We start from the raw sequence: 15,543 nt of genomic DNA, 5'->3' as shown, positions 1-15,543 counted from the left end.
GAAGTTTGTGCTAGCGTCAAGAAGCTTCTTTTATTGAAGTTAAAGGATCAAAGATATCGACTACATATGCATTACCTTAACCATGAAAAGGACTCAAAGCCAAGTACTGTGACCACGATAGAGTGGATAGATCTTTGTACTTACTGGAGCAAAGAAAAGACACAGGTCAGTATAACTTGCGTCATGTTTGCATGTAAATATCTCCTTTAAAGAATCTACTTTAGGTTGACTGGCATAAAATTTTCTATCTTTTCAGCTAACATGTGAGCATAACAAAAAATTCAGAAGTTTTGTCAAGTGCCAAGCAAATATCGGGTCAAAAGCTTTTGTATCTATACGGCATGAGATTGTGAGATGTCGTACTTTGATTATGACTAATATCATTTGACATTTAAGTTTCTTACAATAGTAACTCATCTTTTAAACAGAGTGAGAATGAATTGAATAGAGAAGAGTGCGATCGAATTATATTGTGGTATCGTACTCATTACATCTCAGGTCATGGTGATACTCCGGATAGATGGACAACTCCTGAGTGCGAGGCAAAATGGGTGAGGACACTACACAAAAATAAAATTATGATTACTGTTTTAAGTGAGCTTAGTTTTTGTTTTAAAATTAATCCTCTTTGAATTTTGTTAGAATGAAATGATGCAGGTGCTAGAGCAGTCTATATCCGATGATCATCCTATGACAGCAGACCAGATATACGATAAAGTTCTGGGGATCAGATTAGATTATGTCTATGATTTGGGAGTTGGACCTCATCCAGAAGGGAAGAGTTCCTCATTATGTCTAAGAAGAGACTTCAAAAGGAGTTGGAGCAGTCGCAAAAGCATAATCAAGAGACGAAGAATGAGATTATAGACATTAAGACGCAGATGGAGTGTCAACAAAAGATTTTGGAAGCTTTATGTGCATCACAAAATATCTCTTTATCAGATTTATGATGTAAGTTACTTAAGTTATTTTTTTAATGTATCTCTAAATCTTTTTTATTAGCATAATGAAATAATATATATATTTTGTTACTGTAATATATAGGCAATTAATTGATTATGTTTTTCTTTTTAACAGAGATTCCATGAGTCAAGAACTTGTGAAGATGTGGTTTTGAGGACATGCATGGCAGAGGGGCCTTTTGTGCTTTGAATTATCGACTTATGAACTCATTTGTTTTGTTATAGACAATTGGATAATGAGTTTGTTTGCTTTTGGTTAGAGGTGAATTGTTTGTTTTTGCTAGAGACATGATCTCTTGGTGCTTTTAGTTGGAAATACCATCTCTTTGGATGCCTAGACAATTTACTTTTTGGATTATAAACTTTGTGTATGGATTCATCTTGATTATGAATTATATGTGAGTTCATACTTTAGTTGTTGAATGATTTGTTGACTGAAAATAGATGATTTACTAGATATTTGAATATATATCATGGAATATAATATTTTATACAGATTTTAATTGAACTAACAATGAAGCAAAATTTGGCCATCGCAAAACATCCTTGTTTTGCAATGTTAGTGAAATCATTTCGTGACGTTTGAAAAACGTCGCCAAAGATCGTCGTTCATTCTATGATGTTGGCAAAACGTTGTACAATTAGTCACGTTTCGTGACATTTGTCAGACATCATGAAAGATATTTGTTCCACGATATTAGTGAAACGTCGCTCAATTATCTTACATTTTGCGACGTTTGAGAAATTACATCGTGAAAGATTTTTGTTCCACGACGTTGGTGAAACATTGCTCAATCAAATTACATTTCGCAACGTTCAGACATACGTCGCATTTTTGACGTCCTTTCCGCGATATTTTATAACAATGTGGCGATTGACCATTAGCAACATAGCTAGCGCGATGATCTTGATGACGTTATGTCCAACGTCGTGAAAAAACTTCAGCTACATTTTGGAGAATTTTTGATGATATTTTTAAATGTTATGAAATTTTTTTTTTCTTGTAGTAATTTAATGAGGTCCTCTATCTCCTTCGGTGATAGCTCCAATGAGATCCACGCCGACTGACCATCCACCGCCTTTCTCCGACCCAATCTTCACAGTGCCCACCATTTTTCTCTGACAGCCATACATGCAACGGCCGGTGATTAAGAAAAAAGTGCAAGAGTGGTAATCTCAAAGCACAACGGATAATTCCAACGGTCACTGTTCAAACCACCGTCTATTGGCTTAAGTGCTTCACTTTGAAAGACCGTCGCCTTCTATGCTTTTCTTTCCATAGCATAAACTCGAAGGCAAAAACACCTAAACCAGACCCGCGCTTCTTTTCATATTTATTTACATATATTTTTTTTCTGTATCATCTTTCTCGAGCACATAAACTGAAAGCAATGTTTTTTATACAAAGAAGAATCGGTCCACGGCATGAACTGGGTCAGGAGATGAGTTGAAATCTCGACGCGTGGGGGGGGGACTGGCGGTGACCAGTCGACACGTGGAGTTTCCGTAACTTGTACTGAACGGCTACTGTACAGAGAGAGAGAGAGAGAGAGAGGTGGTGGGGGTGGTGGTGGTGGTGGTGGTGGAGATGTATGGTGGCCGTGCCGCCGCGCGTGAGCGGCTCGCCGGCCGAGGTTTCCGCCCGTACTGATACGAAATGAAGGCACCGAAAGCCCACTCCCCCGTCGTACCCAGGACACGAGAGGAAAAACGGGGAGAGAGAGAGAGAGAGAGATGGGATCAAGGCTCGGCTCTTAGCTCCATATCTCTTTTTTCTCTTTTTTCTCGAGATTTAGTTGGAAGAGACAAAGGAGGACATCGACGCGAGGTGTGACCAAGTACAGTGAGCAGCCTTTAATTCTCAGCTCTTTTCGTTGTAAGTGCTTCCCTTTCCCTCTCTCTCTCTCTCTCTCTCTCTTCACTCACACATGTTTAATTTGCAGCACCTTTCCCAGAATGAAACAAGAAAATTTCACCAGTGGCGATGTCCCCGGTAGGAAACAGGCCTCTGGCTGGATAAATTTTGATAGTTTCACAGAGGCTTCTGACTGATAACCAGGACATTAAGCCAATGGAGAAACAAATGGTGCACTTACTTGGCTAATAACATGAGCACATGGAGAAACTTAGCTAGAAACAAACTCCAGGTGTTTGGAAATTCTCGGTTGAATCTTTCATGATTATTTAGATTTTATTCTTTGCACAATATAAATACTAGCTAGTGGTAAATTTATAAGGTTGCATCAATTTGTAGTAGTAGGACTCAGATAAACCAGTCAGATACGGCCCAAATATGTGAGATCAAAATAGATTCAGTTATATTCGAAAGGAAAGGTCTATCGAGTTTTAATTATTTGACTTTTCATGTATAAATTGGAAAGGGTTAGCTTGTGATGCTTGTAGTCGTAGCGCACCACTATTTTGTTCAAAGGCACCACTATTTTGTTTAGATTTGCATTTAGCAACCCTCATGCCCATTTAGTACTTATCAGTGCAGTTCTTAAAAAGCAAGATATTTATATCTTTATTAACTTCTATTTTGCTAGCACGGGAACAAACATTTGAACAACTAATTTTGTGTGAAAGCAATATATATTTTTCAATGAAGTAGCAATTTTATTTCATGAAAAGAACTCTCATTATTTTTATTCTAAATCTTAAGGGCAAAAATCTGTCACCATTCTCATGACCTACATTTTGGATTTAATGATTTTTCTTCCGCATACGATGGTTATTCACTTTCATTTAAGTTTGAACCTCGTATCATTTACTTGGAGAGGTAGCCAGATGATGACCAGCAAAGCTATCTAGTAATATTCAATCTTTAAGTATTCCATGGAGGTTCTACCACTGAAGTCAAATTTTCTATATCATTTTCATTAAGACCCATGATCCATTTGTTAAAAGATTCAGTGCAAGCACATTAAATCTAGGGGTACAGAAATGATAAGCCTAGATATTTGTGTCAGGACTCACCGATCATACGGCATTTTCTGCATTCAGCTCTAATTGAAGAAAAATTATCGATGGACCAGCCCTGTAGCTCAACAGCTCGATGATAGGATAGTCCAACTACAAACGAACATGCATACTTATATACATATATATATATATATATATATAGAGAGAGAGAGAGAGAGAGAGAGAGAGAGAGAGAGAGAGAGGATCCAATCAATATGTCTCCTAATTGAATGCTAGCAACCATTTATAATTAAGGATCCAACAATCCTCTTCAGGTTGCATGAAACCAATGGACTCGCAGGTGGCACGGGGTAGGACAACGAAGGGCTTTATGGTAACTTGAGCCAGTGTACTATAGGCTTATCCTCTTTCACTGCACTAGGCCTGTAGATCGAGCCAAGTGTTGTTACATCAAAAGAGTGGTAAGGTAAAAGAAAGTACATGTATTATATATTATATAATAAACCTCGAATGCCCTCTTGTTTTGGATCACGGCTTTGACGGGTAATGGTTTCATGCAAGCTGCTGCAAAGCACTCGTCGTACCCCGTCTTGCGATTCCCGAGTGGGAGCCGTGTCGTTTACCGGTTCCGATGATGGAACTCACATGTACCTCCACGATGATCTATGTAAGCGAGGGATCCGTAGCAGAGCTTGATGGAGAAGAATATAAGAGTAGATAAAAGACACATGCAATCAATCAGCTTCTGCAGCTGGTCATCAGGCTTCATCTGATAGCAGACTGACGGTCTCTTGACCATGCTGAGCAGTCAAACATAAGAGAAATGGCAGTCACAAAACTACAATGCTAGCTAAATGCTTATTTTTCAACATCAAATAGGAGAATTAGTGCCTGGATTGATTAGATATCCTAATGTTTTATGAGCATAATGTTATAACAATAGAAGATTCACACCATAAGCACACCAAGTATATCCAAATTTATGAATTAATGGTCATGCCTTTGCAAAAGACTGCATATCTTGAAAATGTGGCTCCTCTAAAAGCGAAAATGGTAAGCAAGCAAAAGTTTGCCTCCACGATTATTCAATTGGAAGGCTTGTTAGGGAATTAATCTAGTAGTTGAATTCATCGAAATAAATACATCAATTAGACATTATTGGTCAATAGTAATTATCTCTTACCACTCTTGTCTTAATAACTATCTAATGTTTTTTCTTGGGTACGCATGATTTGCCATTCAATGAAGGCTGATGGAGATGGATAGCACAAATACATTGAAAAGGAAAATATTTTTCAAAATTTACTCCTCTATCTACTTAGTATATCATGCATTGCATCGGTCACCCATGGTCATATGAAATTGGATAAATGAGAAGATAATGAGGTGCATGGATTAAGCACTAGTGCATTATTCAATTCGAATTTGGAATTGGACAAGCAACCAATTAATTCGATAATTTTAGCTTGATACTTAGTGAGAGAATATTTGGGCTAAACAAGTTAATGAGCGAGCCCTGTAGTATAATAGTGGAAAGAAACCACCCGCCGAGGTAAGGACAACACGGGACAATTTGGTAATTTCATGTTTCCAAGGCAACCGGCGTCCTCCCGCTTAAAAGCGACCGAAAAGCAAACGTGAGAAGAAAGAGAGGAGGAGAGAAAGAAGCCAATCAATCAATGGATCCCGGGGACGCCTTCTCGGCGAACGTCTTCAAGTGGGACCCCCGGGTGCCGCCGACGGCGGCGCCGCCACCTCCTTGTCGGTCGATGGAACCCCCAGCACCGCCGGCGGCGGCGGGGGAAGAGGAGGCGGTGGAGCAGCGGCAGGAGCCGCGGGAGCTGGGGGAGGTGTTCGCGGGGTACGGGGTGCGGTACGCGACGGTGGCGCGGCTGGGAGAGCTGGGGTTCACGGCGAGCACGCTGGTGGGCATGACGGAGGGGGAGGTGGAGGAGGTGCTGGCCGCCCTCGCCCACCTCTTCCGGTGGGACCTTCTCCTAGGCGAGCGCTACGGCATCAAGGCCGCTCTCCGCGCCGAGCGCCGCCGCATCCTCCACCACCACCAGGCCATGCTCTTCCTCCACCCCGACCACCACCATCAGCTCCCTGCCGGCGATGATGCTCGCCGGAGGATGCTTCTTCTCAACTCCCCCGACCATCACCATCTCGCCGGCGCCCTCGACGCCCTCTCCCAAGGAGGTGAGACCCCCCACCACGCCCAACCCAGCGCACGTTAGAAAATTACGCCTCTGCTTGCTATAATGCACCTTTTTGGGGGCGCGGTGCGTGGGGGTTCGCTTCAACTTTCTTATTCAATTTGAAGAACATTCTTCATCCTTCTTCGAATTTTTTAGTGCATGCCGTCGTAAATCCTCCTACTATTTTGCTAAATTCCGCTTTTTTTTTTTTTTTTTTCTTGGAACCCACTTTTATTGAGCACTGGACACGGAAGCCAAGTGGTCCACTCATCTCCACTGCTTGGAGAACATCTACCCCGGCTTCTGTCCTAGGTTGCGTTTTTGATGCTTATATCAATAATTTTATCCTTTTCCTACATTATTATTATTTTTATTTGACTTCAAGAATGAATTACTTGGAAGGAGGTTTTGGATTTGCTAAAATGACTCAAATATTAGGGAAGCAAAGCATAAAAAGGACGCTATAAGACCACAAGAACACGCAAGCGTGGCCTTTGGAAATCTCTAATCTCTACTCAACGTACAAGTACCCATAATTCATGCAACTCATGTATAATCTCACACTTACGACACTGGAGATAATCTAATCTATTCTCTCTTCTAACGTACAGTATTTGACAACGTCTTTGTTTCTTCACTCTCAGATAGATATATCCAATCTCTGGCCTCCTCCTATATAATATTTACTATGTAAGTTTTTGAAATGAGACAGGCTTGTCTGAGGAGCCGGTGCAGCAGGAGAGGGAGGCGGCGGCGAGCGGCGGGGAGGCGGCGGTGGTGGCGAACAACGACGGCAGGGCGAAGCAGCGTCGGAGCGCCACGAAATCGTCCAAAGGCAAGAAGAAGGAGAAGAAGAGATCATCGGAGGAGGAGCTGGAGGAGGAGGAAGATGGGTGGGGATCGGGATCGGAGGGCTCGGAGGGGTCGGAGAGGAGCGTGGTGGAGCGGCAGAGGGAGCACCCGTTCATCGTGACGGAGCCCGGCGAGGTGGCGAGGGCGAAGAAGAACGGTCTCGACTACCTCTTCCACCTCTACGAGCAGTGCCGCCACTTCCTCCTCCAGGTCCAGGCCCTCGCCAAGGAGCGTGGCGACAAGTGCCCCACCAAGGTACGCACGCCCTCCAACCCTCCCCCCTGCCTGCCACGTACTCCTTTTCTCCTCCCACCATCTCATGGGCCCCACCTGCTTTCCTTGTATTTTATTCCTCGTCTTGTCTCCTTCTAAGCGGGTTCGCGTTGTATCTTCGCGCGAAAGAATGATTGACCTTTTCTTTTCCCGCGATATTTACCCTTGCTTGCGAGATCTGTGCTTTGAGAGCTGTGCGAGGAATGAGGCAACAATGGCCCGCCACCGACATTTCGGTGACGGTAATGCCGACTTGCCGTAATGAAAGCCAGTCCATCACATTGCGCACTGCTCTCCATGCCGTCTTTTTATGTGGGACAGGTGGTGATGAGACGTGTGATGTGTCAGTGTGTGGTTGGTCTGAAAGTTGGGGCCTGACTTGTCTTCTCGAGTGGATTCATTGTCCTTTGACTGCCACCTCAGCATGAAAGTGAAACCAGGATAATGATGTCAATCTGACACATGGACAGGTCTGATAAGCAGTGAGTGGGATTTGGTTTGGGGCGGGTTTGGGGTGGGGGGATTCAATTCATTAAGGAACAGGACATGTGAATGCTGGTAACGGTATTAAATGTGTCCCAGACCATACGGCCGACTCCGGATGAGTGAACAGTAGCAGCAGCAGAATTTTCTAAGGCTTGTCCACAATATCTTCCTTCTTTTCCTTGTTTTTTTAATGGCAATCACTGTAGTTAAGAATTATTTATGACTAATACCAGACTGCATGCTAGTGATTGTATCTTTTGGTGATAATGAAAGGATCATGTTGGTATTTCTTTACTTATGTTTGGGCCTCATGATTATTTTTTACATCAATGAATGTATTGTAGCGTTAAATCAATAGGTGGAAATCCATCCCCCTGTTTCTAAATTTCAAATATTTTTTTGTTTACTTCATATTATGATGGTATAAAATGATTAGTATCTCAACCAAACAAGATAATGACATGTTTTGTCTCGATGATGATGAAGCTGTAGCTATAATTTTAAAAGAATCTACATAGAAATATGATTCCACGGTTTTTTGAGTTTGATGGTAGCCAAATAACAACTACTATGGCCATCTTATGACATTATACTGATGGTCAGAACATGCATCTTATGGTAGCTGTTTAATTTCATCTAGAGTAGTTTAGCATCATCACTCAGCCATTTTCTAAGCTCATTTTCTCAATTATTACCATGTTTTGAAAGTCATGTTTCACACTCCACACATAATATGAGAGACTATTTCGCAAAGCAAAAATCAAGAGCTCAAAGTTCAATTCTCCACAAGGTCTTATTTGGAAGACCAACAGAAAATTGACAAGGCATTACCTATAGAAAACTAATTAATATGCATACTGTAGGAACTCAAATTAACATGGCTGCACCAAATGAGAGAAAGTCACAGGACCACACTAGAATCTAGATGGAATTGGAATTGAGACTTTGGTGATTACAGTGTCTTACCATGGATGCAGGTTACAAATCAAGTGTTTCGATATGCCAAGAAGGTTGGGGCAAGCTACATCAACAAGCCAAAGATGAGGCACTACGTGCACTGCTATGCCCTTCACTGCCTTGATGAAGAGGCATCCAATGCACTGCGGAGGGCCTACAAGGAGCGAGGGGAGAATGTGGGCGCATGGCGGCAAGCATGCTATAAGCCCCTCGTGGCCATCTCCGCAAGGCATGGCTGGGACATCGATGCCGTCTTCAATGCACACCCTCGCCTTTCCATCTGGTATGTCCCTACAAAGCTCCGGCAGCTCTGCCACCTTGCCCGCAGCAATGCCACCACCTCCAACTCAGTCCTGGGGGCCACCTCATCCAATGGCCTCCCCCCGCCACCGCCACTGTTTTAGTTGTCAATTAGGAGGCTGTCTGAGGTTAATTTGTAGGCTGTGGCATTTGACTCCTCTTTGCTGTATCATGACCTGTTTAACAATGCAGCCTGTTTCTATAAGACAGGACTGGCCTTTTCTAACTCGGATTGAGAGGCAACGGGGCCTGAAAAGTTGTAGTGATTTCCATTATTTGATGCTGATGATATAGTAAATGGTGTGCTTGTAGCTTTCATCATTGACATGATAGTTGAAAGGACAAACTGTTCGGATGATCAATTGCATTTTGTAGCAGAGTTTAAATTCTTGGTTTAGCAGGCTTTTGATGATTACCACAGTGGCTTCTTCCAAGTGATATGAACTAGAAATAAGAATTGAAATGCAGAGTATCTGTACCTAGATCCAATGTCGATGATTGATGTAGCATGCTTCCAATATCTGAACTTGGACCGAACATAGAAGTATAAACCGCTTGTATGAATTCAATTGCATGAGAAACTGAGATAAAAATTTGTTAACAATCTGAGAGTTGGTGGTTTACCGGGGGTGCATGATCCTTTCATCCATCCAAGGGACTGCCAACCTACCGATAGTCCAACTCCTACCACTCGCCAAAATCACACTACATAACACCTTTGAAACTATCTTAATCCGTTCATGATGGTTCCCGCATGTTTGAAGATTCTGTGATGCTATAATCTCCATCCTGGGCTCGTCTTAATAAACTATATGCCACCGCCCGCTTTGTGTCAGGATTCCTGTAAGAAAAGTTATATATAAATGTAATAGGACATAAAAGTTACCAATATTTCTAGCACAAAGTTTTGAAAATATCTAAATTTATATTTTTATTTTTATCAAAGAAAAAGAATCTATTTTGTATAAAAAATAATGATTGAATTATAAAATACATAACTTTCATCCTACCAAAACAATGATGAGCTTTGTTCTTCTTGATCATTAGCTGGTGTAACTCGCTCCCACGTTTGATATCGAAGAAGGCCTTGAACGTTAGATTCCGATGGAGTCCCTTTTGAGTTCGTACAGCAGTGGTTGGGCAGACCGTGGTTAAGGCAGAATTAGAGAAGGAAAGTGGTCAGAGGCCGGATTTGATGATCCGAGAGCGGCAAACCATGGCGATTTCGGTGTGAAGGAGGAGAAGGAGGCCTTTCATGAGGAGAGCGAGGGTGCGGTAGTCGGGCATTGAGCTGGAGGAGGGCGCAGCCCTTCCCAGGGAAGGAACGGAGGATGGAGTTGGAGAAAGAGAGTACAACAGACCGAGGTCTCTGAGGCATTTCGTCGAGCGGGAGAGAGGGGTACAGAGGCGGAGAGACACGAGAGGACGCCAGGCATGCAAATATTGGGACGCAGGAGAGTGGCTCGAGCGAGCCCGGGAGGGAAGTTAATGGGGTCTGATCACCGCCTTCGGGGTTACCTGCTTCACCAACACAAATAAATTGGGCTTCCCTACAATCTTATTTAGAATTGTTGCTCGCAGTAAAATTTTTAAAAATATAATTCTTAAAAAATATAATTTTAAAAAAATATAATTTTTACGAAAAATTATTTATTATTTAATAATTATATTTTTAAAATATTATAAAATTTTAATATATGTTTGATAATCAAATCAAAAAAATATTTTTGATATAATAAAATGATCATAAAGAAAATTGCATGATATTATACAATAGATTATAACAAAATATAATATTATACAATAGATTATAACAAAATATAATATATATTATTATATAAATATATTACATATTATAATATTACTGTAATGTAATATAATGCGATAATATAATGTAATAGAACATTATATGATACTATTACATATTAAAATATTATTACATATTATAACATTACTTTGATGCAATATAATATAGCATATTATTATAATATAATATAAAATAATATAATATAAAATCATAATATTCCTATACATTGTAATATAATATTATAATTATAGTATAATATTGATGTAAGATTTTTTTCTATCCAATATTTTTCCTATTCTTACTTTTCTTGTACACAATAAAATATTATTGATGAATATTGATAAATCAAGCAAAGATTTAATGCCACCATATCCATAACAAATTCTAAAATATGCTTAACTATTAATGTTACCAAATTATTTTATATTTTAATTCCAGCAGTAATAAAAATGCAAGATACAAATTTACTCAAATCCAAAGTATGGATGATATGAAATAAAGTTCATGTTATATGTATAATTTTATAAAAAAAAAAAGTCAACAAGTCATAAGAAGAATAGCAATATGATCACACAAATATCCATCTCATAGTTACTTGTTGTTCGGCTAGGCTCTATACTCGATTTTTCTTATGATTCACTAATCTTTAAACAATATGAAGGGAGTAGATCCTCATCATCGTCATAAGGTTGAGTCTCAAAGTCTTTAATTGCATAATTCCTAATATAGTTATGAATTGCAATGAAAACCACTATAATTTCAACTCATTTATAATATGGAAACTTAGGCATTATACTCAATATTCTCCATCTACTTTTCCAACATCTTAATGTCCTCTCAATAGTACATATTAGCGAGGAATGCACGTGATTTAATGCATATCTCTTGAATGATTTCTACATCAAAAATCAAGAAGATGATATCTTTCCCCTTAGTAAGGCCATAATGAGGATACCCTGCATCCACCAAGTAATATTTATTTGCATAAATATATATACATTAAAATTTAATACTTATGTATGAAAGTTAATATATAATATTTCATTAAAATGCATACATCTAGGTGGGGATGAAAATTTGAGCTCTTTTTTACGCAATCTCTAAAAAAATGAGTATCACAAGCTGTACCCTCCAATCTAGCCCCAATAAAAGTAAAATGTATGTCAAAAACATAAAAAGCCATAATATTTTGGGTAGAAATCTCTTTTCGGTTAATATATGGTATCTGCTTAGATGAAAAAACTTTTACTATTATATAGGTACCATCAATTGCTTCAATGCAATCCTTAAGTCTTATCAATGACTGCCATCATGAATTTTATTTGGAGTATTCTTGAACTCTCTATCAATTAAGTTAATAATATCTGTAGTCATTTTTATGATAGTATTTAAAACATGGATAAAATATCTACCAACCATTTCTCTAGAATATAGAAATTTTTCTTGAACGATTCTATTCCCAAACCAATATCTTAGAATAGTCAAAAATATGGCTACCAACTCAACAGAAATATTTCTAGAAGCTTTCAAATCATTTCTAATTTTCAATTCCTTGCAAAGATCAATAAACACATGTTTCTCTCTTCTAAATTATTATAGACGTCTATTTAGATTGCCTTAAAGAATCTCTAATACAAATCTATATCCTGTTTGATCAGAGATCCTACAAGGCTCTTTGTCAGTTTGTATAATATCCAATTACCATATCAACAGTTACAATCATGAATGCATCAAGTCCAATATTATGAACTATCTTCGGTAAAATAATTTTTCTTAGAACTATTGTTAATGTTATCATATATGTACAAAAAAATATTATGCAAAAAATAAAATATCTATAACAAAAACCAAATAATATATAACACCCAGACATAAAATACAAATAACATAAACAATATTAGACACCATACATATCATCCATAATATCCATAATATTCATAAAATTCATAACACATTGTCCAAGACATAACACGAGCATATATAATCCATCATAATTCAACATAAATATTCCTAATTAAAATCATAAAAAATATATCACCATAATAATATATTAATAACTACTTTGTAGGTTTGACATTCATTTGAGCCATTCAATCTAAAGATGGATATTCTGGAGGGCCACAAATATCTTTCAATATTCTTTTTTAAGGAGCATCTCAGCAATAAATAGAAGCAATTTGAATGTGCCCCTATCTCAAGCATTTCTCGCATCATTTTTATTACCTTATTAATGCTACACCTAGGCTTATCAGTCATCCTGAGTAGCATTGTACTCTTCTCCACTACATCAACAAGATGACTAAAATTCTAATATAATTGTGGAGCACCCCCTACTTTTTTACATTTGTTATCCTGATTTTTAGGACTAACTTTCTTTTTTTCTCTTTCCTGGATGGGATAAGATGCAAGAATAGGATTAGCATTATCCATGTCAATAGGAGGATCATCAATTACATGTACAATCAAATTAAGATTTCCCTCCGATTTCTCAAACATATCAATATTTTCTCTATCTAATGTCTCATCTTCATCCAATATGCCCTCAACACCCTCTTGTATTGATAAAGTTGGTGCCTAAGCCTCCTCCCTTGTGGCACTAGTATTTTCAAGTAACCTATCCAACTTCATGATAGGTTGAAAACCACATTCTCAAAATTTATTTGCATGAGAAATTTTCTACAAGTTAAGGATATATAATTATCAATAGAAGTTTTGAATTATAATATAAAATATCTTATAAACATCAATGTACTATTATTTGTACCTATAATTTTTCTCCCACCATGCATCCGATGAATCTATTATGTTTTTAATAGGATCCCATCCAAGTCTTATTTCCTTTGCTATCAATCTCATCCAAATGCTCCTATTTGATTTTAGACTATTTCATTTTTTTTAAAATTGTTTGAAGTTGTATTGATTTTCAGTCTTTTTATTAAAATTTTTAATTATACTAGCCCACCCTAACCTTTTGAAATATGTTTTTGGGTGATTACGAACTCCAACTGCACCGGTACATATATTAACAAACTCTTCCATCAATCTATTATTCCAAATAGCCTTGTTCTTTTTGTCATCTTGGGTTGATGGACCAATAGAGGTATTTTTGATACTTCTTAGATATTTTTTTCCTTTTACAATGCAACAATAAAAATATAAAATATATTGTCAACCATATATCATTATTTCAACCATAATCATATGACAATTTGTAAAGCAAAACCTATAATAGCCCCTACATATTGTAATATATATCCTATAGACATGATACTTATAAAAGGAAAGAAAAGCATGGACCTAGGAAGAAAAATAAACTAGAGTAAGCGACAAACATGATGAAATACAAACATGATGAAGTCCTTTTATTTTCTTTGAATTCTTTGTGAAATCTTTAGAACTTTTGTTAGCAAAAATTTATTGTTTAAAAAAAAAACAAAAATAAGAGCAAGGAGCAGCAAAAATTTTGTATTAATAATATCTTCAACATCAATCTTTATTGGTATTTCACTATTGATCAAAAAAGAAAAGCACATACCAAACAGATCCTTATTAGTTATCATCCCTCTACATAATTGACTCCATCTATGCATGTGTTGAAAATTATACTTGGGAAAACAAACTCAATTGGACTGCCTTTGTTTGCAAAATATTGGTCAACACCACCATGGCACCACCTAGCTCTAATACCACTTATCGAAAATCTGGTACTACTTGTTGCAGCAAAAAAAAAGAAGAAATAAAATGAAAATACAATCAAATATGTTGATTAAATCAAGGTCTACCTCTACGAGACATGCAAAGGCTTTACTATGAAAGAGAAAATAAGTAAAAGAGGAGATCATTCACTCTCAACTCTCATATATAAATCTCTCTCTCAACAAGAAGCTCTCACCTCTCACCTCTTACAAAAGCTCTCATAAAGTTTTCAAAAAAATCCTCTCACAGGCCTGTCGAGTCAGGATCCTCGACGTCTCTAAACGCTCCCTACGATGCAAAACACTATATCATGCCACAGCCTCTGTCCTACATTCACAGTCACTCCTACGGCCATTTTGAAACAGTCTCAGCTGGTCTACCTATTGCTCATACCAAGCTGCTCTTTAGTTGCTGCTATTGATATTCTGAACATTTTCAGCCACTCACGGTCTCTCAGACCAGCGCTGAGATGCACTCTCTGGTCTCCTCAGCCATCAGGCCTCCCTTGTAGCCATAAAACCCAGTCTAAATCAAAGCCCAAAGTCCTGCTTTTAATGGGAGTCGAATACTTTTCTATCCATTTGATCTTCACCGCAGCCTTCCCTAGCCCTTGGATTACGCGACAAGCCTTCCAGATCGCACATCAGCCATCCGATCATGCTAAGAAAGGCCGTGAAACATGCATGAATCATGTGGTCGGTCCATACGCCATGCATGGACTGCTTGTCCTCTCGTGGTCCATCGTGGACCGCATTGCACGGTCAGCCTGGGCCACACACCCATGCTGGCCAGTGTGCCCATGCTGGCTCGCACGTGCCTGCGTGCTTGCGTTGGGCTTGCCATGCCTGGGCCGCATATCCCGCGGGCCTGCACATGCCTGCGGGCCCTGCCTTGCTGCGGGCCTATGTGCTACATCTTCGGATTTGTTTTTGGGCTCCTCGCATCGTGCACTGCGTACTGGACTTCTTTACATTTAAATTTTCGCTGCTGTGAATCAAATTCGAGGTATCAAATCTCAATAATCTCCACCTCGATTTGATATTCGACTTTCACCTGACTTTGAGAGCTTCTGAATCTTCTCGTCCTTATG

At 38.8% G+C, this 15,543-nt stretch overlaps 1 protein-coding gene, 1 long non-coding RNA gene and 1 pseudogene across 3 annotated transcripts; 1 reads left to right on the top strand and 2 right to left on the bottom strand.

The window, feature by feature from the left end:
• Nucleotides 1-5,418: 5,418 nt before the first annotated feature.
• On the top strand, nucleotides 5,419-9,222 carry LOC105051100 (floricaula protein). Its single transcript, XM_010931390.4, has 3 exons — nucleotides 5,419-6,083; nucleotides 6,795-7,189; nucleotides 8,671-9,222. The coding sequence occupies exons 1-3, from the start codon at nucleotides 5,564-5,566 to the stop codon at nucleotides 9,052-9,054; spliced, it is 1,299 nt and encodes a 432-aa protein (XP_010929692.1). The 5' UTR covers nucleotides 5,419-5,563; the 3' UTR covers nucleotides 9,055-9,222.
• Nucleotides 8,605-10,447, bottom strand: LOC114914503 (uncharacterized). 2 transcript variants are annotated; one of them, XR_012134542.1, is made up of 3 exons: nucleotides 9,961-10,447; nucleotides 9,575-9,791; nucleotides 8,605-9,471 (listed from the first exon to the last, which is right to left on the bottom strand). It is a non-coding gene; the product is annotated as an uncharacterized lncRNA (long non-coding RNA). The 2 variants fall into 2 exon arrangements; XR_012134541.1 differs by having other exon boundaries at nucleotides 8,605-9,791.
• Nucleotides 10,448-11,386: 939 nt separating this feature from the next.
• Nucleotides 11,387-12,131, bottom strand: LOC140851517 (uncharacterized; annotated as a pseudogene).
• Nucleotides 12,132-15,543: the final 3,412 nt, after the last annotated feature.

The sequence above is a fragment of the Elaeis guineensis genome, chromosome 9, assembly GCF_000442705.2.
Source record: "Elaeis guineensis isolate ETL-2024a chromosome 9, EG11, whole genome shotgun sequence".
Taxonomy (NCBI): domain Eukaryota; kingdom Viridiplantae; phylum Streptophyta; class Magnoliopsida; order Arecales; family Arecaceae; genus Elaeis; species Elaeis guineensis.
The sequence above is the reverse complement of the archived record's forward strand: the minus strand, read 5'-3'. Positions and strand labels throughout refer to the sequence as shown.

What these genes read in the sequence shown, in the direction of transcription:
- LOC105051100 (XM_010931390.4), top strand. Translation starts at nt 5,564, where the DNA reads ATGGATCCCGGGGACGCCTTCTCGGCGAACGTCTTCAAGTGGGACCCC. An exon ending in CGACGCCCTCTCCCAAGGAG is followed by an intron (nt 6,084 to 6,794) that starts GTGAGACCCCCC and finishes GAAATGAGACAG; the next exon opens with GCTTGTCTGAGGAGCCGGTG. An exon ending in GCGACAAGTGCCCCACCAAG is followed by an intron (nt 7,190 to 8,670) that starts GTACGCACGCCC and finishes CCATGGATGCAG; the next exon opens with GTTACAAATCAAGTGTTTCG.